At 38.0% G+C, this 25,318-nt stretch overlaps 2 protein-coding genes across 6 annotated transcripts in view; both read right to left on the reverse strand.

The window, feature by feature from the left end:
* The window catches only part of kidins220a (kinase D-interacting substrate 220a), a 52,932-nt gene extending 40,156 nt beyond the window's left edge, over positions 1 to 12,776 (reverse strand). For 4 of the 5 annotated variants that reach the window (XM_074691990.1, XM_074691989.1, XM_074691988.1 and 1 more), the window contains exons 1-7: positions 12,643 to 12,776; positions 6,911 to 7,060; positions 3,955 to 4,053; positions 3,138 to 3,236; positions 1,266 to 1,364; positions 561 to 659; positions 331 to 429 (exon numbers count right to left, since the gene is read on the reverse strand). In XM_074691990.1, coding sequence (XP_074548091.1) covers positions 331 to 429; positions 561 to 659; positions 1,266 to 1,364; positions 3,138 to 3,236; positions 3,955 to 4,053; positions 6,911 to 7,042 — 627 coding nt within the window. In that variant the 5' untranslated portion in view covers positions 7,043 to 7,060; positions 12,643 to 12,776. Of the gene's footprint in view, positions 1 to 330; positions 430 to 560; positions 660 to 1,265; positions 1,365 to 3,137; positions 3,237 to 3,954; positions 4,054 to 6,910; positions 7,061 to 9,808; positions 9,921 to 12,642 lie in introns of those variants that run through there. The other variant, XM_074691987.1, reaches the window with a different exon arrangement.
* Positions 12,777 to 14,205: 1,429 nt separating this feature from the next.
* Positions 14,206 to 25,318, reverse strand: part of mboat2a (membrane bound O-acyltransferase domain containing 2a) — a 49,259-nt gene continuing 38,146 nt past the window's right edge. The window contains exons 5-13 of the mRNA XM_074692524.1: positions 24,393 to 24,448; positions 22,479 to 22,533; positions 21,319 to 21,511; positions 20,635 to 20,827; positions 20,036 to 20,139; positions 19,881 to 19,945; positions 19,569 to 19,701; positions 18,716 to 18,867; positions 14,206 to 16,657 (exon numbers count right to left, since the gene is read on the reverse strand). Of these exons, the coding sequence (XP_074548625.1) occupies positions 16,477 to 16,657; positions 18,716 to 18,867; positions 19,569 to 19,701; positions 19,881 to 19,945; positions 20,036 to 20,139; positions 20,635 to 20,827; positions 21,319 to 21,511; positions 22,479 to 22,533; positions 24,393 to 24,448 (1,132 nt within the window). The 3' untranslated portion in view covers positions 14,206 to 16,476. The remainder of the gene's footprint in view (positions 16,658 to 18,715; positions 18,868 to 19,568; positions 19,702 to 19,880; positions 19,946 to 20,035; positions 20,140 to 20,634; positions 20,828 to 21,318; positions 21,512 to 22,478; positions 22,534 to 24,392; positions 24,449 to 25,318) is intronic.

Consider the following 25,318-nt stretch of genomic DNA (forward strand, 5'->3'; position numbering starts at 1 on the left):
CAGAAGCGTCACTATTGTGGCTTTATTCTAATTACACCTACTGCACAACCTTAAGTGAGTGGAAACACCAGCGACTTGTAGAAGCAGTTATCTATACTCGGATGTATGTTTGGCATTGTTGCCACTGAAAATCAGACCATTTGCCCACATGCAAAATTTGCTGGAATCGATAAGGGGATCGTTAAAGAATTGGATGGATTAGCAGGATCGTTAACAGCACTGGTATTGATAAAATCTTATCAATTCCCATCCCTACAAAAAATACCAACCTAATCCATGGCAGCACTGCTTCTCTCATCATGTAAAACCAATCAATCAGAATCTACTCACAGTTCCTTCCTGGTCCACATCAGCTCCATTTGCCAGAAGGTGCATCACACTGTCATAGTGGCCCTTCCTGGCGGCCCAGATCAAAGGAGTGGTACCATGCTGAGGAGAAAATCGTTAAATATGCTGGAGTCAACAAAAAATCCAGGGACTTTCAAAGCTCATACTACTCACTACATTCCCTGTGTGATTAAAAGTGAGTAAACGACGCACATCTTTCAGCATGTAGTTACCTTGTCTGAACAGTTGACCTTGGCTCCGTGCTGCAGCAGGAGATGGACAATCTCAGCGTGGCCTCGACCTGCCGCCCAGATAATGGGGTAGACGCTGTACTGTTGGGGCAGAGGAGACGGGTAAAGACATGCCCACAGTAACTAATGATCAGTGCAGGGTCTTTGATCCTACCAATGTTTTAACCTCCTCAGAAGACTGGCACAGCAAATAATGGTCTATAGGCATGGTAACAGAATAAAACATTTGGCCTGGAGAATAATATTTCATGTGTAAATACATTGTTTATGGTAGGCATAAAAATTTGGGGTTCTATAAATAAAGAACAGTACATTTACGCTGTAACTCACAGTTTCTGTCCACTCTTTATGTTTAACATGATATCTCTGGCCCTTTAGCATCAACAATAAATCCAAAAAGTAGCTCTTTATGCAACTGGATGACACCAGTTAATACCAGGGTAGCTGATAGACGGCTGCTTCATCTGCATCATTTGAAAACATTATGTTATTATACCCAGGCCTCAATCCAAAAGCTACAAAGTCACATTTTCAACCATGGCAATAATCTCAGACTTTTGCAGTGCAATTATTTTAAATGTTTTGAAAATGTGAATTATTGTGCAGCCCCTCTATTTGTATGAAACACACTTAGAAAATGGTGGGAGGTGGGATTTGTGAAGAGACCAATGCAGTGTACTCATGTACCTGACCGGTGATGTTGGGGTTTGCTCCTTTTTCCAAGAGCAGCCGTGCCACCTCCACACGATTTTTATATGCTGCCCACATGAGAGCAGTCCAGCCTCCCTAAAGATTCACAAAAAAAGGAACAAAGCAGAGTGAAATTAAAAATGTATCAGGGTGGTTTTAAGAGAAAATACATGGCCTATCTTTTTAATTTAGCTTTTGATCTGGAGTAATATCTTTTTAGCCCTGAACTGGATTAGATTACTTTTAATGCGACTTTTTTTACATCATTTTTATCGTTTCATTTTTATTTATTTCATTCTAAATATTTTTATTTCATTTTACTGTTTTGTTTTAATTTACTCATCAAACAGTATTCATTAGGCTCATATCATATTGATTTGATTGCTGTGATTATATGACTTTGGTCACTTGGTGCATCAAAGCTAAAGATGAGCTTGACTTTATAATCAAGAAGAAGCTCTACGTGTAACTATAGTTTTTTTCCCTCAAGCTTTACAGAATAGGTCAAATCTGCGCAGACAGTGATGTAGGAAAATCAGCTATTTCCAGCTGGGGTGACACACCATCCAGCAAGTGAACCATATCACACAGAGTGGTTTATTATAATCCCTCTGTGATGACTGGCTGTGATCTGTCCTGTACAGCTTAGACACACCCGCACGCCACCGAGTCAGCTGATGTCGGGAGTATTTTCCATAAAGAAACAGGCTTTGAGGATTTGAAATGATCTCTTAAAGGTCTAGTATTACACAAAAACAGAAGAGGGGATTAGAAAGTCTCATCTTTAGTGAAAATCATAGAGATTTAAAACATGCACTTTATTAACTGATGGTCACTAACTGCATCCCTGCTTCAAAGTCTGGAAACACCAATCAGCTTCAGCCTGGGTAACACAAATTTCACCCTGCATTTTGCCAATAGTCTGGTCATGAATATGCAGTGAAGCTGCTACAGTAAGCCTGACGACAGTCTGCCTCCCACAAGTCCGGATACCCAGACTGAATCACATCACCGCTGCATACAGAGACAACCAGAGCTGGGTAAATGGATTACTACCAGAGTGGAGCCATCACATAAAAGTAATTTCATTTCATGTGCATTTCAAGGCTCATGGATCATCCAAAAGTAGAGTCGCTGCATTTACTACGACCTGGAATGTTCATGTTATAAAGACATATTAACTGATATATTATTCAGCTTGAATATTTGTTTTGTTTTAAGGTTAAAAATCTGAGCAGATGAGCTTCACGCTTTTAATGTATCCGTCACAGCTTCATTAAATGTTTGATTCTGATTTGTCTTCGCATAGTTTGTTGTTTCTTGACAGTATATTGTTGCATAGCCTGTAATCACAGACTCCAGTGGACTCACTGTAATCATATCAATCTGCGGAAAGACGTCCGGTTAGTTTGACGTCAATTTAAAGAACAGACAAAGAAACAGAGAAAAGGTCGAGGAGAAAGACGAGAACCAGATACTGCTACAGAGAAATCTCAATTCTGTTCACCTTGTTTTACTAACAAGGAAAATGTTTAGCCTGATTTAGAAGAAGGCTGCAGAGCAAACTGGGCAGACTGTTATTATGGATACAGCTCAAACTGTGTGATGAGTGTAATGGATGATTTTCAAAGAAAGAAATTCAAACATTTTGAAATCAATAAAGTTATATAAACCTCTTAGGTAAGTAGCTTTATCTAATCCAGTAAATGTATAGTGAGAGGGTTGTTATCATGCTCATTCAAGAACAATGACGACGAGGCATCAGGGTCATTGAGAGATTTTCCTCTACGTTATTATTATAACCTGGGCATAACAGTTTCCGAATAAAAGAGTTTCATTTGTAGAACATAAAATGTTCTATACTCTCACCATATCTCGATGTTCCAGATTGGCATTGTTCTCCAGCAGCTCCCTCACCACCTCAATGTGGCCCTCCTTCGCCGCCGAGATCAGCGCTGTCCAGCAGTCCTGCACACATAGACAACCTATTATCTTGAGAACTCCCATAACAAACCAAATCCAGGACTGAAGTGAGCCCGAGCTCTCTGTGGGACACCCTGAGTTTGGTCAAAGCACTTTACCTACCAGCTGGTCATACCAGGTGCTCATGGGAACGGGGTGTCGCATGGGCTGATAGGAGTGTCAGACAGTAAAGTGTTAGAGACGAGGTTGACCGCAGTGTGTAATACTTCTCCTTGCTTCTGATGCTCAAGTGCTCGAGTGAGCAAAAGTTTGAGTGTAATGACAGGTTGCATGTACGTGAGATGTTAATGAGAGGTGTAGTGTGTGGGCATGCATGCGTGTGCCTGAGTGGGAGGGTAAGTGAATGCTTGAGTGCATAAGCGTGAAGGGGCCGGCTTCTGGAGACCCATGGGTGTTGGCCGACGACTGGATCCTGTCATTTAGTTGAAGGAAAAAAGGTAGAAGTGTGTAATAAGTTGTCATTAGAGCTCATGATTGCTCATAATAGCCGTGGACTTAGCCTGAGTGTGGTGAGTTCAGCAACACTGAACATCCAGGCCAGTATTTCAGCAGCGTCTTCGATGTAAAGCTGATGATGTGGTTAAAAAGGCGGCTCTGTTTTTTACCTGTAGAGTGCTCTGTAGCACCACTACTATCTGCATGTGAGGGTGTATTTATATGGGAGGTGGTTTGAGAGGTTTTGTGTGAGCGTGTGCATGCTTACAACATCATCCAAGTTAACGTTGGCTCCTCGCCTAATGAGCTCTTGTAGTATCTCCAGGCTGCCCTGCTCTGACGCCACCATCAGGGGAGTCTGTCCGTTCTGAAACGCAGAAAAAAGGAAAGAATGATTGAGAGTGTGATACCAATTCTAACAGCATCAAGCTAATTAGTTATATTGTTTTCTTTTGAAATAGTAGAGAGAAAGAGGCACAGGCAGGGGAACTGTTTGATTCAACTTCAGCTTTTACTGAACGACACCCTGATCATGTATCCTTTCATGCAATATGGCAATCACGGAAAAGGTTTTTGTTATTCATTTGTCCAGAAAGTGTTTTAGGTTTTAAATTTCCATAGGGGACTAAATTTGTTGAAAATAAAAGCTATAAATAGTTGAAAATGAAAAAAAAAATCCCAATAAGAATTTTTTTTTTTAGATAAATCATGACATGTGAAAACATGTGATCTGGTTAAAAAGCATGAATTTGTTTCTGAGACACTCCTGGAGTTTTAGGTTGAAAGAATTGTTCCTAAAGCTTAGATTTTCATCTACTTGTATTCTATTTTACTTAAATGCTATATTTTCTTTAAGATGTTCATTTTTCAATTCTATTTTATTATATTTTATTCATTATCATTTTTATTGTACCTCTTGTACTTTCTCCACTGTATTCTTACTGTTTGTGTCTGTGATGCTTGAACTAATTGAACCCCCCTAATAAAGTGTTATCTTGTCTAATCATATCTTCTTTCATCTTATCTTTCATGTACAAAGGACATTTTTAACAAACCAAATTCCAAAAGTTTGGAGTGTTAATAAAATGTACTTAAACTGTGTTAAATGTTAATAAAAACTTAACTTTAATGGCTTGTAAAAAATATTAACCTTGTATTTAATTGAAGTGCAAAGACGTGGTTTTAAATGTTGATACTGAAAGATGTTAATGTTGAACACTCAACTAAATTTGAAGCCAGTAACACTATTGAAAAAAAACATTTCAAAAATTTAGGATTGGATCCTTTCATCAATTCATGATACACCAAAATGTTTTCAGTGGTTAACAGGTTAGAACTTTCTAGATGTCTGAATGACCCCATGATATTGTACACGCTGGCTTTGTACTGTGCACTGATAACAAGCCATGTGGTCCTTCTATTCCTTGGAGCAGAGTCCATGACTTCCAAAACGAACTGTATATTTTAATTTGTCAGACCACTGGACAGTTTTTGACTTCCCTCAGTCCAACCTAAATGGGCTCAGACAAAGAGAGTCAGCAGTGATTCTGGATTAGGTTTACATAGAGTTTCTCCCTTGCATAGTGCAGCTTTTACCTGTATTTATGGATGTGGTGACAAACTGAGTCAAATGATTTGAAGCCTGTGCAGTGATTTCCACTACAGAGTCATGCATTATTAAGACCAAGAATAATGATCACTGAAGATTGGTTTCGGCCTTGTCCATTTTAACAGAGAATTCTCTAGATTCTTTGAATCTTTTAATGATTTCATAAGCTAGAGATGCTGAAACTAGAGATAGACCATTAAGGATTTTTGGGGGGCGATACCGATACTGATTATTAGTAGGCAAGGAGGCAAATTTTGAACAATACAAACTCCAACACTTAACTGCATTCAAATGCCCTAAAGCATATGTTTATTAAACAGCTCCCATGCTTAGCAGCATATTTTATTAAGTTAAATCAAAACTTAAAAAAATAAATAGCTAAAGTTTTCTACAGTAAATAAAGTTTTCCAAAATTTCTATTTAACTGCATTAAAACTGGACAGAATTGATTTCGTGCTGCCTTTTGCAGGCATGTAATGCAGTTGAATTAATTTTCTGCTTGGTTTTACATAACTAATTTTAAACGACCACCTAGGGCTTCCATAGAGTAGACAGGGAGAAATTCTGTGCAGAGAAGCATCAGAGTCAAAACAACACAGTTTTGAATGGGTTTCATATTGGCCATTGGATTAAAAAAAGGCCAATGGCGATATGTCCCAAAATGCCAAATATCGTCCCCGATAATCTGTCTATCCCTAGCTGAAACCCGTCAAATCTTTGCTATTTTTATCTATGGAACATTATTCAGAAACTGTTAAACTATTTCCCATCTTTCCTCCTAAGAAACTCAGCCTCTCTGGGGTGCCTTTTTTATGCCCAGTCATGTTACTAACCAGTTCCAAATGAACTTAATACACAACATTTTCAGTGTTCTGCAATCAGATTGTTTTTAATCCAACATTTTCAGTTTTGGCTCTTAACATATATATATATATATATATACATATATATATGAGCTCTATTTTACGTTCAATATATGGTTTAAGTAATTTACGAACCATCAATTTCTGTTTTATCAGTACACAGTGTCAAAACTATTATCAGTTATTAAAAGAAGGTAAACAACATCCTGAAAATGTTTAAACTCTGGTGTGAAAGGTGCACTTGCTGGGGGCAACATTCAGACTTCATTCAAGAGTATTTTTAGCACCAGCGCCATTAATGTGCCATTAGAATTTATGAGAGTGGACACAGTCATGGAAAGAAGGAGGAGATTCCCAAATGTAACAGTGAGGCTTGCAGATTTGTTCAACAGAAAAACAGAAACATGGAAGTTAAAGGAGGCGATCAATACATTCTTTTTCAGGGTTTAACTTCATGGAAAACTTTTCGGTTCACTGCAGATTTTTGATAATGACCCCTTGGCTTGTCAAGCAGTGATACAATGTGTCTGAACTCATCAACAGCAGTTCAAGATACTACAGACACTAATAGAGTTTTCAAACCACTGAATATTTGTTTAAGCTTACGTTGTGGGGTGTGGTTTTCACATAGGTATTTGTTTTAATGCTTCATCTCTGATAATATATACAACTTCACTACATATTTAATAATCTCTTTTCCCACATAACACTTACTACATGCTCACAAAGGCCTCTCATCACTCTGTACTTACGTCACTCCTGCAGTCCACATCCCTGAGTTTGTCCAGATGAGCTCTGACAGCAGCCAGGTTCTCCTCCTCAACATAGCCGAACAGAATCTGAACGGCCAGAGAGGTCATCTTCAGGGAAGTGGTGGTATCCATGGCTGGCTGCTAGCGCCCCTGAGAAGACAGAAGAGAAAGGATATCAGCCCTCGCACAAAGTAAGACACCTATGGCAACTATCTGGAGTGTGCAGCTAAATGTAAAACATTACTGAGGCGGAAGTAGAGACGGCTAAGTGAAGCCGGGAAGAGGGTGTGGTGTTTCTTTGAAGTGATGCTGTGGAATAAAAAGAGTGCAGCTCACATGCAACAACTCCACCATGCATCAATAAAACACAGGCTTTGTCATTTGGGCCAGCTTTAAATACGAGATGACATAATCAGAGAGGATGGAGGCCTATGTGAAGAGCATGTGCTAGAATTTGATTTTGTAGAAAAGTATGAAGTTTATTTAACAGTTTGTCTGACTTACTGTTTTAGTATTTCTGTGTTTACACAGTGTGTATTTGACCTTTTGGAAAAGTTTGATAAAACCAGGACAATACAGTGCACAAAGTCATTACAAAACAAGAGCTAACAAGGCTACTCAGGCCAGTCCAGTTGACTTCAGTCTGTGTGCTCATGCAGAAAACATGAAGGGAAATTTGTCTGCTCTGTATAATGAAGGCAGAGGGGTCAACAAATGCTGAGCTCGAAAAGTTCAATAAGTCACTACGTATCACTGAAGACAAACAATAGATGTTAAACTTTGCTCTCTGCTGAGGGCTCCAATTATATCAAGCTCTGCCTCACACTGCTTTAACCTGGGCTTCATGAAACGTGTATGCTAAACATGAAAGATGCAATTTACTCTAGGGAATGACTGGAAAACAGGAGCACAAAGGTGGACTATTTTACTTAATCAAGTGTTTTTGTCTTATTTTAAGGAAAAATCGTCTTGTTATACTTGATATGAGCCACAATCAACTTACCAGTCTAAAAAAAATATCTTGTCTCGAGTTGTTTAAAGACAAAAATGAGGTCTGATTTGCTTATACAGAGTATATGCCAAAATCCTGAGGTTGTTTTCAATACTTTTTTGAGACTTTTTAAAAACCTTTCAAAAAGTTTAAAGACTTGATCGCAACTTTGAGTTGTTGTTGTTGGTGACCCATCTTTAACGGTTGTAGTTTGCCTTTTTACAGACTTTATGTAGGCTGAGAAGAAATAAAGCTTGAAAGAATTTAATTTATAGCTGGTGTATATACCCCTCAAAATCTTTATTGTTGTATCTTATTGTAACTAGAGTCTTTATGTATATGTTTCATTTTTTTATTTTTTTATTTTGTATTTTTCTATTGACTCCGTCGTTTTCTGCTGTTAACACAACAATTTCCCAGTTTTGGATCAATAAAGTAACTCTATTCTATTCTATTCTATTCTATTTTAAAACTTTATTGGCCAAATGTTTAACATCCCAATCAGGGGACAGTCGAAAGAAGGAAATAAATATTCATAGTTATTTTTGGAGTCAAAGCTTGAATACCTACAAAATTTAATACATAAAACCACAATTAAGACTTTTTAATACTTTTTAAGGGCCTTAATTTCCCAAAACTGATTTATCAACTTTTAATACTTTTTAAGACCCCGCGGACACCCTGTTATAACAAGCACAATAAGTATGCCAATGGAACGAGAGAAAAATTTGCTAAAAAACTTGCATAAAACTAGAATAACATTGGAATAAAATAACTTTTCTCTCATTCCATTGGAAGATTTTTCAAACGTGTTATAAGCAATTTAGACCTCATTTTTGTCTTGAAACAAGACATTTTTCTGGACTGGTCAGGTGCATGGGGCTCATATCAAGCTTAAAAAGACATTTTCTACTAAAAAAACACTTGACAAGATTTCCATTTTTTGCAGTGTAGCAACTGCATGAGACAGATCAATGGAGACAGTCTGCTTGAAGGAGATTATCTATAATGAGGCTCCAACATTAGGAAGAGTTCGTCTGAAACACATCATTCCTCTTCCAAAGAGTCCTACCTCAGAGTTTAAGAGCAGTGCCCACTTATCATAATCCTGTAAACATCCAGCAACGGCAGGATCTCCTGAAAATATGACACTGCTCAGTGTCTAATCCTCCCACACACTGCATGACAAAAGACATCCCCTCAGATATGGGTGTCTGAGCTGTACTAGTGGCTCAGCCAATCGATGAAAAACTCATTAATGATTCATCAAAGTTCGGCTCTTCCATCACGTTCAGATTCACTTCCTGCCACAGTAGCTCAGAATTAATTAGCTGAATTCATCGCCTTGGCGATGGGTTTCACATGGAAATTAGTGAGCACGCTGCTTAATGTTTCAACATAATCTGTGGGGTAAGCAGCTCAGGCTCAGTCAAAGCTGAAATGTCACATGGATGTTGTGGTGTCAGTACAAAGGCCCAAAACAGTCCAATTCAGACAGGAAATTCAGAATAAACCTGAACTCTTTTCCATTCTGACCTTACTCTTGAAGTCAGGGATCACCTGCTCAGAGTTCCCTCTTATCTGCCGGTGTCACACATGAAGGAGAAAAATCTTTTGTTTACAGAGGCAGGCATTAGGCGCCTGTTGACACACCCTCCACAGCACCCTGTCTCGCAGCACAATGGGTGGACGATAACACAACACAAGAGCCAATCAGTACACATTTAGCCTTCTCTCCCTCTCTGTGTCACTGAGCCACGATCAGATCAGACCTCACCTAACACACCCTTTTAACAAAACACCCAGCTAAAAACAGCACAGACAAAACAACAACAAAAGCAGTGAAATGTATGATAAGTTGAGGTTCCAGAAGAGGGAAATAGAGGGGGATGAAGTAAAAACCTTACCTTGGTGAAGGCTGAAGCTTCTGTTTTTATTTAGATAACCACAAATCTTTATCTCCTTTCTCTCGCACACACTATCAACAAGCACTGCCGGGATCAGGCTCAGCATCCCCCCTTTACTCTCAACTGAATATTAGATGAGGGGGCCGGTCTACGCCCATCTCTTCCCAACACAATGGACACACACGCGACCACATTTTCATTCATTACAAGTATTGGCTCAGACCCAGCTACAGATAAAAGGGTAGAGACGACAAAGATGTTGGCCTAATTTGTCTAATTGGGATTATGCAATACAAGAACGGTTTGGCTGGTGTCACTACAAGGTTGTAAATCTTGTTGAATGGTTTAAACGACTCAATTTCTGGCCAACAAAAGCAGAAAATATCAATCTAATACAGAGGTCTTCAACCTAGGGCTCTGGAGCCTCATGCGGCTCTTTGACTCCTTTGCAGTGGCTCCTTGTAACTTCAAAAAATATTATTTAAAAAAAAGGGCTTTTAATTTTTTTTAATGATAACAACACAGACACTAAGTATAATCATAATATAAAATTTGGACATAAAAACCTTGAAACGAAGCTTTAACTTTTTTGTGATTTTTTTTTGTCTTTTTTTTTTCTATTTCAATTTTTGACATTTTTGCAAATTAAGAAAATTATTCCACATTTTTTAAATCCCCTTTTTTTTTGCAATTTTAGAAAGTTTTTACAGTTTTTGGAAATTAAGCAAAATTTTGAAATTGCATTATTTAGTTTTTTTTTTTTTTTTTTTTTGCAAATTCATGACATTTCATCGATTTCTTTGAAATTTTGCACATTTTTTAAATTCATTTTTTATTTTGCAATTTTTTAAAATCTTTTTTCAATTTCCAAATTTTGCAAAATTTATAAAATCTAAGACACTATGATTTTTTTTAATTTGCAAATTTATTAAAAAATAAATTAAATGAATAAATTAATAAAAAATAAAAAAACTAAGAAATCACATGTACAAATTTATAAACACTAAAACTTCTTGTTTAGATAATTATTCACCTGATTATACACTTTTTTTGTCTTAATATGAAGATAAAGCAGATTTTGCGGCTCCCAAATGACTTTTATCCAGGTGAGCTGAGGAAAAACGGCTCTTTAGAAAGTAAAGGTTGCAGACCCCTGATCTGATACTAAAAAACAGATACTGTAAGTGGAAAATTTACGCTTAATATTAGGTTAAGTTATACTGAAGAACCGGTGTGCAACCAGTAATCGTTCCAATATCATTTTAATCTGGGGTTACAAGAAAATAAAACATTAAGGGACAATTCAAAAGGAGTTTACAATGCTTAAACCCCACAGTAACCAGGATAAGACTAAAACAGACAGGAAAAAAAGGCAATACCAAATAAGTAGAAGATTGGATGGGATGAGAAAACAGGTGAATTCATCGTATGACTGTAAAGCAGCAAAAAACACATGCAGGGAAAGCAAAATCCCTAATAATACACCGTCTGGTTTGATATTATACACCCTGATCTCCAATCATGTCCGAGCTGGTCGAGTGTTTGTCCGAAAACAAACATTTGATACCATCATGAAAATTCATCCAAACTCCTTGTCAGCTGTGTTGTTGTCTGAACACACACATAGCTGAACTCAAGAGGGAGGCAACACTCGATAGGATCTCTAAATTTAACCAGTCAGCTTCTCGTGGCTTGTCATGTGGGCATGAAACTGCTGATGATTCAGTTCCTTCAAACATACCGGAGTCTGCGCTTAAATAGCAGTGACCATGTATCCTGGAAACTTTGAAAGCAGAAGCCAGAAATATTCCACAACAATTCCAATTGATTCTTTCTTTTTCTCACACCCCTTCATTGTATTCAGCCAGATCACACCTGGCTTTATAGGTTTGTCATATTCTGTCCCTTACAAACAATTCTGCAAGTGTTTTCCTTTCGAACTTTGAAAGAGAATGACAGCCTTTCTGGAGTAAAAATATGATATAATTTTTAATCCAATCACCAACAGAGTGGGGATCAGGTTTCAACCATATTTTGTAACAGCTTTCTCCTTCTGTTTGCTGCCGAAAGGATCTGTGCTAGTTTCTTATAGTTCATTATCCATCCAAAATGTTACTCATATACCCATACAGTGCCAACAGATAAAAGAGATACTTCCAAAAATGTTACTTTAATTTCCGACCAATATTAATAGAGAAACCTGGCAGACTTTTGAGCACTGTCTTTATTCTAGATCAACGCACGATGGGCATACACACAATATTATGAATAAGAGCACCAATCGATCGAAAACCAAAATACATGACCAGCATCTTGGATGGAGCCTGCGGTCATAAAACTCCATGAGATGTAGAGTTTATGGGTTAATTTAAATGTATTTTAAGAAATATATTGAAATACTGACTTGTGTAAGGTTGAATACATTTCCTACATAAATGTTTTCTTTGTATTAAATAGTTTAAAAAAGCAGCTAATATTGCTAATAACAACAGGTATCAGCCCCTCTAACTGCCTGTCTTCGAGTTGTCAAGTGAACATCTGGATATCACAAACCACATGTATGGCCTTTAGGAAACTTTAAGTTGCGAAGTAACACATTAAAGTGCTCATTTCTTATTTAAACAGGTTTATACAAGTAGAAGTACAAGTAGTAGACAGTCCGACTTCCTGTGTTTTGCACCATCACTAGGAAACAACAGTTACGAGCCAAACTACTAACGGCTAACAAGCTAGCCTTAGCTCAGAGCAGCTAGCTCGCTCCTCAACAGGTCCTGGTACTTTTTAATATCTGAAAGTGAACAAAAATGCTTATTAAAAATCTTAATTCTTCTTACGTATGTTGGTTAGCGTTGTAGCCGTCTGTATGTTGATTATAGTCCAGAGAATATGGTCTGTAACATCGCTTTTTCATGTCATAGTTACTCTGGTTTGAGTTAACCTGCTGCGAGGCTGCTGTTGTAAAGTAAACAGCTCCGCCTCCTACTACTGTTGGTTACAGTGGTTTACATGAGTCAGAGCAAGTTAACACCATCTATTGAGACCCCATCTATTGTGAGCAGTTTGGATGTCATACAAAATCTAAACATGTTCTTACTCTCTAGATAAATTAGACTTGTTTTAACATCCATCCATGGGTCATTCTTCCAAAAACGTACACTTAAATCACAAAAACCTCCAAAAGGATGTTCTCCAGTTCTGAACAGTAAGGCATGTTATTAAATCTTAAATAAAAATACATTGTGGAGCCATCTCACCCCTTTCATTCCCTGTCAGAATTACAAAAGAATATGGTCTACGAATTGCTCCACTGTCTTTATTTAAGATGTTTGATATCAAGGAGTGTCTACAGACCTTTTTTAGAATATGTTTTTAAGGCTATCTGCTGATTTTCCATAACACAATATATGGATTTGATAAAGTTATAATTATTTTTTATCAGTTGAATAAAGCTACTGTCTTTAAAAGCTGCTGAAATTGTCATCACAATCAACTTTAATGTTTGTTGCAGTGTGACAGACTGATTTTGCGTGAAAGTAACTCATAAAAACAGTACAGCTTCCTTTAGTCTGGTAAAAGTATATCCTCTACTATCTGTTTCCTTTTATGTTAAGTATTTCTCTCACTGTAAAACAGTGACCCTCAAATTGAGCTTTCATCTAGGTGAAAAAATAAGACAGCATGTTAATGTGATGGTGCTTATCAGGCAAAGACAGAAAACTGTTATCTTACTAGGATGACAGGTGCTTTTGCTGATGCCATGTGTGGGGTATGAAACCGGTTTTGATTGGTCCATTTTTGGTTGGATATCTAAACATTTCAAGTGTGCAAAAGTGCAGCTGAAGTTTACAAGGTTGCATATGCCTCCCTGAATTTCCTCTTAACTATAATGTAAAAGCATAATATTAAGACAGCCTCAGCTCTGTGAGCCAGAACAGACCATGCTCATTTTGTCCTCCCCTGTGGTCAAAGCAGTCTTTGCTGATAGTATCGTACAACGTGTTCTGGTTTTTCATCTCATTCTGCTGTCTTACGTCAAGACTTTTGGCATTGAAATAAAACAGAATAATAGTAAAAAGAACCTTCTGCAGTGCGGTATCATAATGTAGGTCATGTCTACCAACAAATACTGAGTGGTTGCACTTTAATGCATTGAAAAAAAGGTTTCATGAGTTCATTTTATCACACCGTACTAGTGCAGAAACAGATTGCATTGGGCTGTTTGTCCCTTTGCTGCAAGATGGTGCCCTGGAAAATGCTACAATTATTATTTTTTTGGGGCTTATGAAAATGAGCATCATCAACGGAAAAAATAAAAAAAATGTAAAATTGCTCATCTCTAAAATGAAACCAAAGGAAGACAGTTTTGGACAGGTTTTAGTGTTTAAAAATAATTTCTCTTTATTTTGCCACATAAATCAGAATTTTAATGTACTGTTATACAAATCTTTCAATAAAGTTCCTTCTGACACAAAAATAACCATTATGTTACACAGGCGCACACACAACATACTACATGGACACATGCTCACACACACACAAACACCCACGCAGGCACGCATGCTCACATCCACACAAAAACAAAAACGCGCCATTCTTGATTTGGCACTTTGGACATATGGAGCAGTTTGCATTGATCTGCTGGTTTGGGTGGCCATGCAGTGCAAGAATCGCTTTGTTTTTGTAGAATGACATCCCCTTTTCCCTTAGATGGGCCACACTTACCTACACTGGGCCCAGGCTACACATATAGTTTTACATGAGACCACACTGACATGTACGGATCACACGAACACTGGTACACACACGCACACGCACACACACAGAGTTATGGCAGGAGTATGCAATGTTAGAACATTTTAAAAAGAAACAAAAGAGGACCACATTTCAAAGCTCACCCCTGCTGCTTTATCATTTTTATATTATATGAATGCACCAAATTAACCAACTTTTTTGAGGGGGGGGTTGGAAATCTCAAAAACATTTGGGCAGTAATCCTCAGAATACTTACTCTTCAAAAACAGAAAGAAAATACAGAGGTGTTTTTTGGGTTAGCGTTGGTGTACTGAATTCCAAATTATCTTGACTAGATTATTCTAAATGTCAAATAAAACAGAAATAACTTCAGTTGGTGGCTGTTTGAACTTTTACCTGTTATAAAGAGTATAGACTGGATTAGTTGAAAGGCATTAGGTGAGCTGTGGACCAACACAACATAAGGGACCAGTGTCTCTTGCACCTTACAGTAAATGCACCTTGAAATATTCTCTACGCTAACATAAGTGCACACAATATGAAAAAAAAGACAATTTACCGCAACAGCTGGTCTATACCTTTGAATTTTGTACAATAATGTGATGTCACATTAATACATTACGGTAAATTTCCTCATAGACAAAATAAATTTCACACTTAGATGAATTGTGGCCTGAATAAACACAATTTGTGCTTTAATGCACTGTGCACTTCATTGGAAACTTCTACATTCAACTGGTTTATAATTATTATGGCTACAAAACCTTGGAACAAATAATTAAACTTAGAGTGAATGTGGTTATCTAATTCAGTTTCAGTAATCTGGGATTTCAGAAAACTAACTCCACAACTGTACTTCAGGTTAAAAAACGCACTATTTCCCAATTTCTACCCTTTATTATTGGCTTGCATTAATTTAGTTGTTGGATCCTCTTGTTCTACAGGCAAGACATTGTGTGAAAAACATGAAAACAAAGAACAAAATTACACCCCTGATCCCAAAATAAGAAATCTCTAAGCTGAAAATGTCAAAATCACAACCGGTTAAATAAACTCCCTTTGAAAAACACGCTTTTCTGATGAGTCATGTTTGTGAAAAACAAAAACAAAAACAAAAACAAGCAGCAGATATGAGGAATATAAAAAAGAAACACAACTCTTTGTAGTAACACTTGAGCTCCTCTTTTAGACCTTCCACTGCTGGAGATGGTCATGACCTGAATTCCAACTTTTGGACTCTATTTTAGGCAAATTTCAAATTCATGTCAGGAAAAAAAAAGATTGAGAACAGATTTCAAATAGTGTTGTCACAAACATCTACATACAAAACACACACACACACAATGTGAATTCCTCTTCAATAAAGATTCTTAAAAAAGACATAGAAATCAAACAATGTTTGGAGGATCCTAAGGCCTGTTTGAAATTGGCAGCTGATGATAAAGGTTATGTTTCTTTAACGTGAACACATCTTCTGTTCCCACCAAATCGAGGCTTGTATCCAGACAATGACAAAAACCCTCCACATACTGCTCTTTATCTGTTTCTTTACCTGACATCACGATGGAGAGACTGCATCAGGGTTCTTGCAGCGCACCATCTAAATGTTACTTCACTATACAAGTACATAGAGGGTTTAAGGCAGCTTGGAAGTCTTCATTTTCACTAATGTAATGTAAAGTAACCACTACCACTCATTATGTTACATCCTGGTCTCTTATCCATGTCAGAAGTGAGATAGCTGTTGTCCTTGCTACGAGAAGTTTCTGACAGAGCAGTGAGTTGTGTTTTCTGTCAGGATTTTCAAAACATCTGATATTTGGTTCTTTTGTCAGGTAAACGAACTCGATACACTCCAGCTCTCAGTGTTTTCCAGTTGGTCTCACTGTTCCTGCTGCTGCTGCTGTCCTGAGGCCTCATGTGGCTTTGTCTTTCTGGTTGCAGTTGTTGTCTGTGCTGTTGTGCTCTGTCTGGTCGTCCTGTGCGCAGTCTTTCTGCAGGCTGTTCTTCTGCTCTTCAGCCTGCCTGCGCCTCGATTTTACAGGCAGAACCAGGACCACCAAGAGACACAGGAGATGTAAACAGAAGTACCAAGACCTGCAGAGACATATATGATACATGTTTCAGGTCAAGTTGTTGTTAATTTTGCCGGCCTCAGTATATCGCCATGTGCTTGCATGTTTGTTTTTGTAGACTGGGATGAAGCTGATGAGGCTGATGAAGTCAAGTGGATGAGAGAAGAAACGTCTTCATAAACTCTGAGCATTTAGAATGACTTAGCTGGTTAAGTAAACATTTACATGGACACATGTAGAGAGTGTAGTTTGCTGCATCACAAAAGAAATTCTGCATTTTAATTCATTTTTTAATTTAAGTGCATTTTTTACTGGGAGCCCGTTTTATTTTTATTGTTTTTTGGGGGGGATATTTTAAAGTTATTAATATTTCATTCATAAAAGATACTCATGAGAAATTAACGTTTACTGCATTTGAAAGGGTGTATTGCATTACTATAATATATATTTTTCTTATTAGTGGTTAATTTGGTCTTAGAATAATATTGTCAATAATATAATTTATCGTCAATAATTGTCTGACAATATATCTTCCAGCATACTTTGTTATTGGCCCGGGCCTAGATCAGAGCGAAGAAAATCAACAGTAACCAATGTTCTAGTACCCATAGTGGGTGAAACAGTATTGTCCTTTAACTTTTCATTATATTTTTCCAGTGTCATCAAGAAATGGGTTAGTCTGTTTTTGTGTTTTATATCAGTAATAGATAAGTTAATGTTCATGAGCACAGCACACACGCTGATGTCAGTAGCATAAACAAAAAAAAAACATAGACAATCTGTGATATCACCCTTAGGGATGGGTACAGCATAAGGTACTTTTATAGGTACCGACCAAATTCTGTCAAAAGTACCAGGTACCGATTAATAAAAAATCAAAAGGTACCATGTTTAGGTACTTTAACGCATCCTTTTTACTATGAGGGAGTAGAAAAGTAGACAATTTTCTACGCTGGACATGAACACAGCATTACAAGGTTATATATTGAAAAATAAATATTTTAAATTAAAAAAAATCTTACATTTTATTATTTAAGAATTTATATTTTTTACCACATACACACAAAAAAAGTACTGAAGATTTGTACAGTTGAGTGCTGATACCGATTGCTAGGTACCCGACATTGGTACCATATCTTTTCAAATGTGAAAGGTAACCAACCCTAGTCACCCTATAGTTTCTGCAAAAACATTTCAAAGCGCAGTGATATTGAAAATGCTGACTCAGCATAACTTTTGGTCAACCTAGACAACAACAAGCAAGGAGGCGGGCTTCTCCTGTCAACCAGTCTATCTGTTCGTCAACCCATGCCCCTGATTATGCAAATGTATGTATAACTGTTGACTATTTAATCAACTTAACTGATGCAATTTATTATCTTCCCTCTGTGGGGTGTGTATAAATAAACAAATGAAAACAAAACCCTTTTCATAATGATGAAGCTAACATTAATTTTTGCTGTAAAAATAAATATTCTAATTGTCCTGGTGGTGGTTCTTGGGCTTCTGCAGCCAGCACCAAGTGGACACACCAGGCAGTGCAGTCTTTGCCAACAAAGGTTGTGGCTCGGTCAGCATGTTAGATATTAACATTTGTGCTGTGCTGAATAAACCAGCGTCACAAAGCTGCTAGATTAGATGTAGATTCTCTGTCTTTTTAAGCTGACCTTGAGGACTGATCAGTCTTATGATGATGCCACTAACCCTGATCATGTAAATGTCCACATTTATGACCCTTCTTCCTTCTTTTCCCATAAGTCTGCCTTTTAATGAGTCAGTTTTATGCCCACTTAAGATGCCACTTGCTAATACACCAGCGGTCCTCATCTGCATGACAGTGACCATTGTTCGGCCTTTATTTCATGGCGGCGGCGAAGCAATGTTGAAGCTGCTCATTTAATTTCCACCTCATCAATCCCCACCGTGCTGCACTCGTTAAGCTGTCTCATTAACTTACACAGCCTGAAAAGAAGAAACCGGGCTGATGGAAAAGCGTTCATTTCTACACTGTGGTCCCTACGTTCATTCATACACTCCTTATGCCCCAACTATTACACATGACTTAGTAAAACCCACATACCTGTAGAATTTGAGTGATGGTCCAACTGCAAGTAGTACAAATGGTACCACTGTGTAGCTGATGGCAACCTGTGTCCATGCCCACGTGATGACATCATAGATTCTTTTGTGCGAGTCACACTCCAGGAAGTACGGTCTGATGTTGTGTCTTATCTGGAAGACAAAAAAAAAAAAAAAAAAGAGTTCAGTGAGTTCATAGTTTTCGAGTGAGTGAATCTGTAAACTTTAAATTGCTTCCTACAGTGAAAGAGACTTGAACTCAACCGCTTGACCCAGTTTCTGAGATCTTCCACAACAGCAGGCATTATGACTTAAAATCTGCTCATCCTTCTCCTTTAACCCTGTCGCTGTCTTTTTCCGTTTTATAACTCTTCAGGGGAAACTATCTCTGAACGCGTCCCTGTGACAGTGGACGGTGGAGATAACTGGGTCAGCACTCTCCTTGTTCTCTTTTAGATAAAGCAGAATAAAAATGACCCTGTACTGTGCTGGCACTGCCAAGCCTTTCCAAGTAGATTATCTAGAATTACAGCGTGAGGGTTTTTATGTATCATCACTCTACTGTCTCCAAAGAAATATGCTTCTTTCACAAGACTAAAGTGAGGAGGTATGGATTAGCACAGATTAGTGTTTATGGCCTAACATTTTAACATGCTGTCTGTGTGGTAGAAATATTGTGTTTTTGGGTTGCTAGGTAGAATTACTCAATGTAAATAGCTCTGAGATATACAAACAAATCTAATTTTCTACAAACTGTTTTATTTTACTTGTGGCAATGACTAAGCTACTTAGCCGCCTGACAAGCTAAGACTCATAAATAGACGCTACATGGAGAGAAAACTGAGTGTGCTTACTGCCCGTGCTGCCATGGTCATGGCGATGCCAGTGAGGAAGGTCAGGTAGTAGCCGGGATACACCCCATGCCACATGGCTGACAGCAGGAAGGTGGCAGCTGTGGGGTTGATAGAGCAGCGCTCATAGCACACCCTGGAGAGAAAGGGACATTAATTAGTGACTACTGATTAGCAAAACCTTGAGCTTACATTTTGAAACCAGTCGAAGAGAATTTTTTAAAATTGTTGTATAAAAATTATTGGGAGGCCATTCATCAAACTTCTCAGCAGATTTTACATTCACCAATCACAGATGGTGACCTTGTTGTTTACCTCTTGAGCCAAAGTGCAGTCTGGATATTCCAGTTGTCTAGGAAACTCTTGAAACTTGTTGCAAACTAGAATTGAATCCAAACACAACACTTCAAAGCGTTAGTTGGAAAAAAATATCTGGATAAAAAGGTCTGATAAAGGAAAAAGAGTTTTACCTCTATGTCTAGAATTCTTAGATTTGATATCAGGTCCCACCGCGGGGAGCCATCTTTGTTGTATCCATTAAATCCGAATCCTGCAGCGTTGTTGATAGCGTCAGCTGCAGGAGAAGGGGACAAATGTTTCTCAATTCAAGAGCAACAGCACTTCAGAGGGACAGCAGCTCCACATCCTCAGAATACATTAAGTGTGAGCAGCAGTGTTAAAAACAGATGGAGATAGAGCATCACATGCTTTTGTCACCAGTAAGAATGAGGAGGTACAGTTTTTAGTTGAACACTAGATGGCACTGTTACATCAGCAAAAAGGTTGTTGAGTAAGAGCAAGAGCTGCATCTCAGAAATTTAGAAAGAGTATTTTTAGAATAATCAAATTCTTCACATGCACAACGGCTCAGTGAGTTTAAACCACTTAGATCATCGGGCATTGAACGCAACTTATGCAACAAGATATGCAACAAGATATGCATACAATTCACACAGGTCTAAGCCATGCAAAACTTCAGTTATCAGCATGTAACTTTTAATAATTGATTAAACACGTGATTCAAAAAGCCTGAAACACTGGAAATAAATAAGATGTCAATCACACCCACCCAGTGTCCATACAAAGTAGTACTTGGGTCTCAGAGCCAGCATGGCCAGGTAAAGGTAGATGACCTGCAGGTAGAAGGGTGTGGAGCTGACGAACTCGTCATCTATGGCGTGCTCCACGGGGAGCACTTTGCAGAGCGACAGATAGATGGCCAGAGAGATGGCACATGTGCACAGCTTGGAGATGACGTCATTCTGAGTGGAGAGAAAAAAAACGAGGTGTAACAATGCTGTTATCCCAAAAAGCGATCAATATTAATACGAAAGTGGAATGAGGAGAAACACTGATGCCCCAAAACTTTGTTCATATTACCTCAAGGCCCTTTGTGTTCTCTCATGTTTCATAATCAGTGATATCTGTTTCTTTCTATTCTCATCCAAATATAGGAGTATATTTAAATGATTTATTCATTATGCATTAGAAAAACACAAATAACATTCACATCATTAAATCCTGAGTGTTTCTGTTGCACCCCTTTAAAGCAGCTCCACTTTGGTTTGGCTTTTTTCACACACTCCCTTAACATGCACTATTTTTACACAATATATCTTCATGACAGCTAAAAGTATTTCTGAAATCTTCAACCAGGAGTAGCTTAAAAAAGTTGATCTGTTCTGCTTAAAGACTTGCAGATGATACACATGATACACACAAATTCATTTAAGTAGTAAAACCTGGGCTTTACCTTGGATGAGGGTTCACTCTGCTTGTATTTCCCATTCTCCTTTCCGTTGGTGTTTGCGTTCTCCTGGTGCCGTGGCTCGTAGCCTGTGCCTTCTATGAAGGCCTTGTAGTCATTGTAAGAACATGTGGGTCCTGCCAGGATGCCCATAAAGTTACAGTTGTAGCTCAGGTACTCCAGCAGGCTGGGCATCCGCCTTTGGGGACACAAGCAGGAATATTAGGGGATACAAGCAAATAGAAAATATTTGAGATAGTGTGACAGTTTCCAACCCTGTCATATATACAGGCTTAGTTTAGAGAACCACTTCTTATGGCCTCTAAAGTTCAGTGTTTTTCAAATCTTTTAGGCTGATAATTTTGAGGGGTAGACATTTATGAAATCCTGTTTTAGTTTTAAAGCTCCTGTGAGAAACTTTTAGTTTGTGTCAATTCTGCTGCCTCCTGTTGACAAAGCAGAACTCTGGCATCATGGGGCACATACAAGGTTTGTCCTTGATATGAGTAAATGTGGTTCTTAACAACAACAAAAACAGCAAAAAAAAAAAAAAAAACTCATCAACCTTTTTTAACAGTTAAATGTACAACTCATCAAGAATGGTTAATGGCAGTAGAAATGTTTCAGCAGTGTGTTATTAATCCCCTCTTCTAACACCCACACAGTAGCTTCATCAGACATGAAACAAATGAGAATTAAAGTATTTTGTTTCTGTGCTTCTGTTCTTGTTTGCTTTTATTGGTCACATGGACACATTGTTATTATTAATTAAACCTGTCCACAGGAGCTTTAAAGTTGCAACTGGCCTCCTCCTTAAAATCCCTCTGTTTGATTGTTCCTGCATGCTTTCAGTGGTTACAGCCAGGATCAGAACACTACAGTTGCATTACAGGACAAACAAAAGGAAGGGCATTTCCAGAGTAGTGTAAATGTGTGGTATCCTGGATACTGAGAGCCTAACAACTACTAAACAACACCAGAGAGAGCAGAAGAGGGGAGGGTGGCTATGTGGAGATTTTCTCTGTCGAAAACAAAGCTGTAGACAGTCATTTCTTTTACAGAGAGTCTACTGAGCCGAATTTATGCTGCTTCTTGTTTTTTAAAAATCCAACCCTATTAAATGAACCCATCATTTGAAGCAGTAAAAACATACCTGAGTCACATACCTGATAGCAAGGTATTTCTGACTGGATGTCAATTGCGCATCTCGCTTGGTCAAACCTAGAGTGGAATCAAAACAGGCACATGACACATTCATTAAAAACACCCCAAATCCTCACACATGTACTCCTGAAAGTATGAGAAGCTAGCAGTTTTTGTCGAGTCTGGTCAAAGCTGCACCTCTTAAATCTTTGCTGATCTTGTCCTGTATGTCTTCAAACAGCAAAAAAGAACCCATTCAGTTCTTTTTTTATCAGTCAATCATTTCCCCCTAGAGAATTCTCGAGTGTTAAATGTCAATACACACTGTTTTTGACAGCATACTTCAAACCACTTTATCTGACACCTGCCCTAAGGCAGTGGTTACAAGCAGAGAGAAAATCATGAAATAATGATCAGTCTTGTTGCTGAGGATCATTACAAGCTGAAAACTTCTCTCAGGAGCTTCAACAAAAAGAAATATTAAGTGTATCGCATGTATCCTGCTGTATTGTAACACACATATTGGGAAATTGAAAAGGTTATGTTCCAGTTGTGGACAGACACTGATTTCTTTCTGACCTGTTAAAGAGAGCGCGTAAATGAACCAATAACCTTCTTTAAGCTCATCATTTAACAGAGCTTCTTTTACTGCTCTGATTAAACCTGTTTTTTGGCTCTTTACTGAAAATATTCAAAGCAGACAAGAGAGTATGATAGAGGTTACTGTTTTTATGGAAAAGAGAAGTGAAAGCTGCTCATATTGTGTTTTTTTCATTGACTAAAGACCTCAGAGACCTCAGCTCATTTACAGTTACAGCCTGTAGTGTTGCATCACAAGGAACATGTAAAGTTCAGTACAATACATCACACCCAAAGCTTTGTTTAGTAACATGTTGCTTCTCCAGTCACCATTAAGACTCTTACATTACTTCGATAAGAAATCTGCCTTGAACATTACGGCACCTTATAAAACCTGTGCTCTCACTCTCCCAGTCAGAATTCTAATTTCCACCCAGAAAATAAATAAATAAATACATAAATATTAAAAATTTAAAAACCAAATGTTCACTGGATATCATCACTTACTTGTAGTGAAAAAACAGCGATGAACTGTATTAAATTATATATAGAGAGAAATCTGCTACTATGTGCGTGTGCGTGTGTGTGTGTGTGTGTGTGTGTGTGTGTGTGTGTGTGTGTGTGTGTGTGTGTGTGTGTTTGTGTAAAAACAGCAGGTGGATGTCAGGGTGTGACAGTTCTCTTAGATAGGGAATTACAGGCTTAGTTTCTCATTAGACTCACAGTTGCAAGTAGAACCAGTGACATGAACAGAGTCTAAAGCTCCACACTGCTGGCACACACACTCTAAAACACACAAATCTCACCCACTGCTGATTGTGTTCAGTATAGGGGATCTCAAAGTGACTTAAAAGTCCATGTGGGAGAGAAAAAACATTATCTTCTAAATCTTTAAGCCTTTCGATGCTTCATCACACGTGTTTATTTTGTGCAAAGTCTCCATTTTTATTTTTGCCTCATTAGCATTTGTGCTGTTTTAGCAAAAAAGCAGCTGATGAATGATTTAAGGCCTACTATCTAATGATTGGCAGTGTTCAGTTTGTGTTTTAAGTCAACCCATGCACAGTTACACAGACAGAGAGGTGGGGGGGTGATTTAGTGTGCATACTTGGTCACTGGCCCATTACATAACAGTGTTCATGCTCTCTTTCTGGTTCACTAGTCCATTGGCAGAGCTGACTACTGGCCTCAGAAAAGCTGCCATGTGATCTGTTTTTAAACTCCAAAGAGAACTGAACCATTTTCACTTCTGTCACATCTGCCACTTCTTTTCCTGCCTTGTGCACACAGACACACACAGATGCACGCACATGCACGGAAACCACACATGCTTTAGAGAAACTTAATGCTAGTCTTACCGTCATGTATTTCAAATGCCAGGCTTGTAATCTTCTGTGTTATGACCATCATGGGCCTGAAACATAAATATGTAAGTTAATAGTATGAAATTCTGCAGTAGTAACATATACAAAAATTGAAAGCATCAAAGTATTTAAAGAGGGGGTTTAGTGGTTTTTTAAGGTCAGCTGAAAAGAATCCCCATTTCTCTCGTACTTGTGTTTTAGAAAACCCCCTTATTAAATGGAATTAGATTTGTGTAAAAAAAAAATCAAACAAAAAAAATTAAATTGCAAAAAATATATACAAATTTAAGAGATTTAATCTAACTCAAGCAAAAAAATGTATCAATTGTAATCAAGAAATTTGTGTAATTAGACTTTTACTTTTCTTATCATTAGTTATTTTGTTTACAGTTATATCTTTTTTTCTCAATGATCAGACTTTTGTTCTCAATGTCAGCTTTTTTGTTTGCGCTACCTGACTTTTTAATTGCGATTTTTGGCACAAACCTCTTGAGTGGGTGGGCTTTGTGTGGAATGGGTTCTCATTGGCTGGATAGTTTTTGAGTGACACCCCTTGCCCCGGATGTCACTCGGCTTCAAAACCGTACAATGATAAATGGTGAAGCTATGTTGTCTACTCTATAAACAGTCAATGGTGTGGACAGAATTTTTATTGAAAATAGAGGGAAAAAAACAATTTCTATAAATAACTGTATATGTGTGGATGTGGACTGAGTGGAATAGCACACACCTGGTAAGAAAAGCAGATACTTGGGCTTTATATGATGTGAACCTGATGTTTTCCAGCAGAACAGAGGAGCAGTAGAGGCCGTTGAGAAAAGGGAAATCTCTGCCCTCTCAGTGGCAGTATGGGTTTGCATTGAGTTGCTAAGTAACAAGCCACCCTCACCTAGCCTGCTGGGAGTACAGGCTGTCTGCTA

This window comes from Halichoeres trimaculatus, unplaced genomic scaffold (assembly GCF_033239565.1).
Source record: "Halichoeres trimaculatus isolate MK-OKI-2021-1 unplaced genomic scaffold, fHalTri1.1 fHalTri1_scaffold_17, whole genome shotgun sequence".
Classification (NCBI taxonomy): Eukaryota; Metazoa; Chordata; class Actinopteri; order Labriformes; family Labridae; genus Halichoeres; species Halichoeres trimaculatus.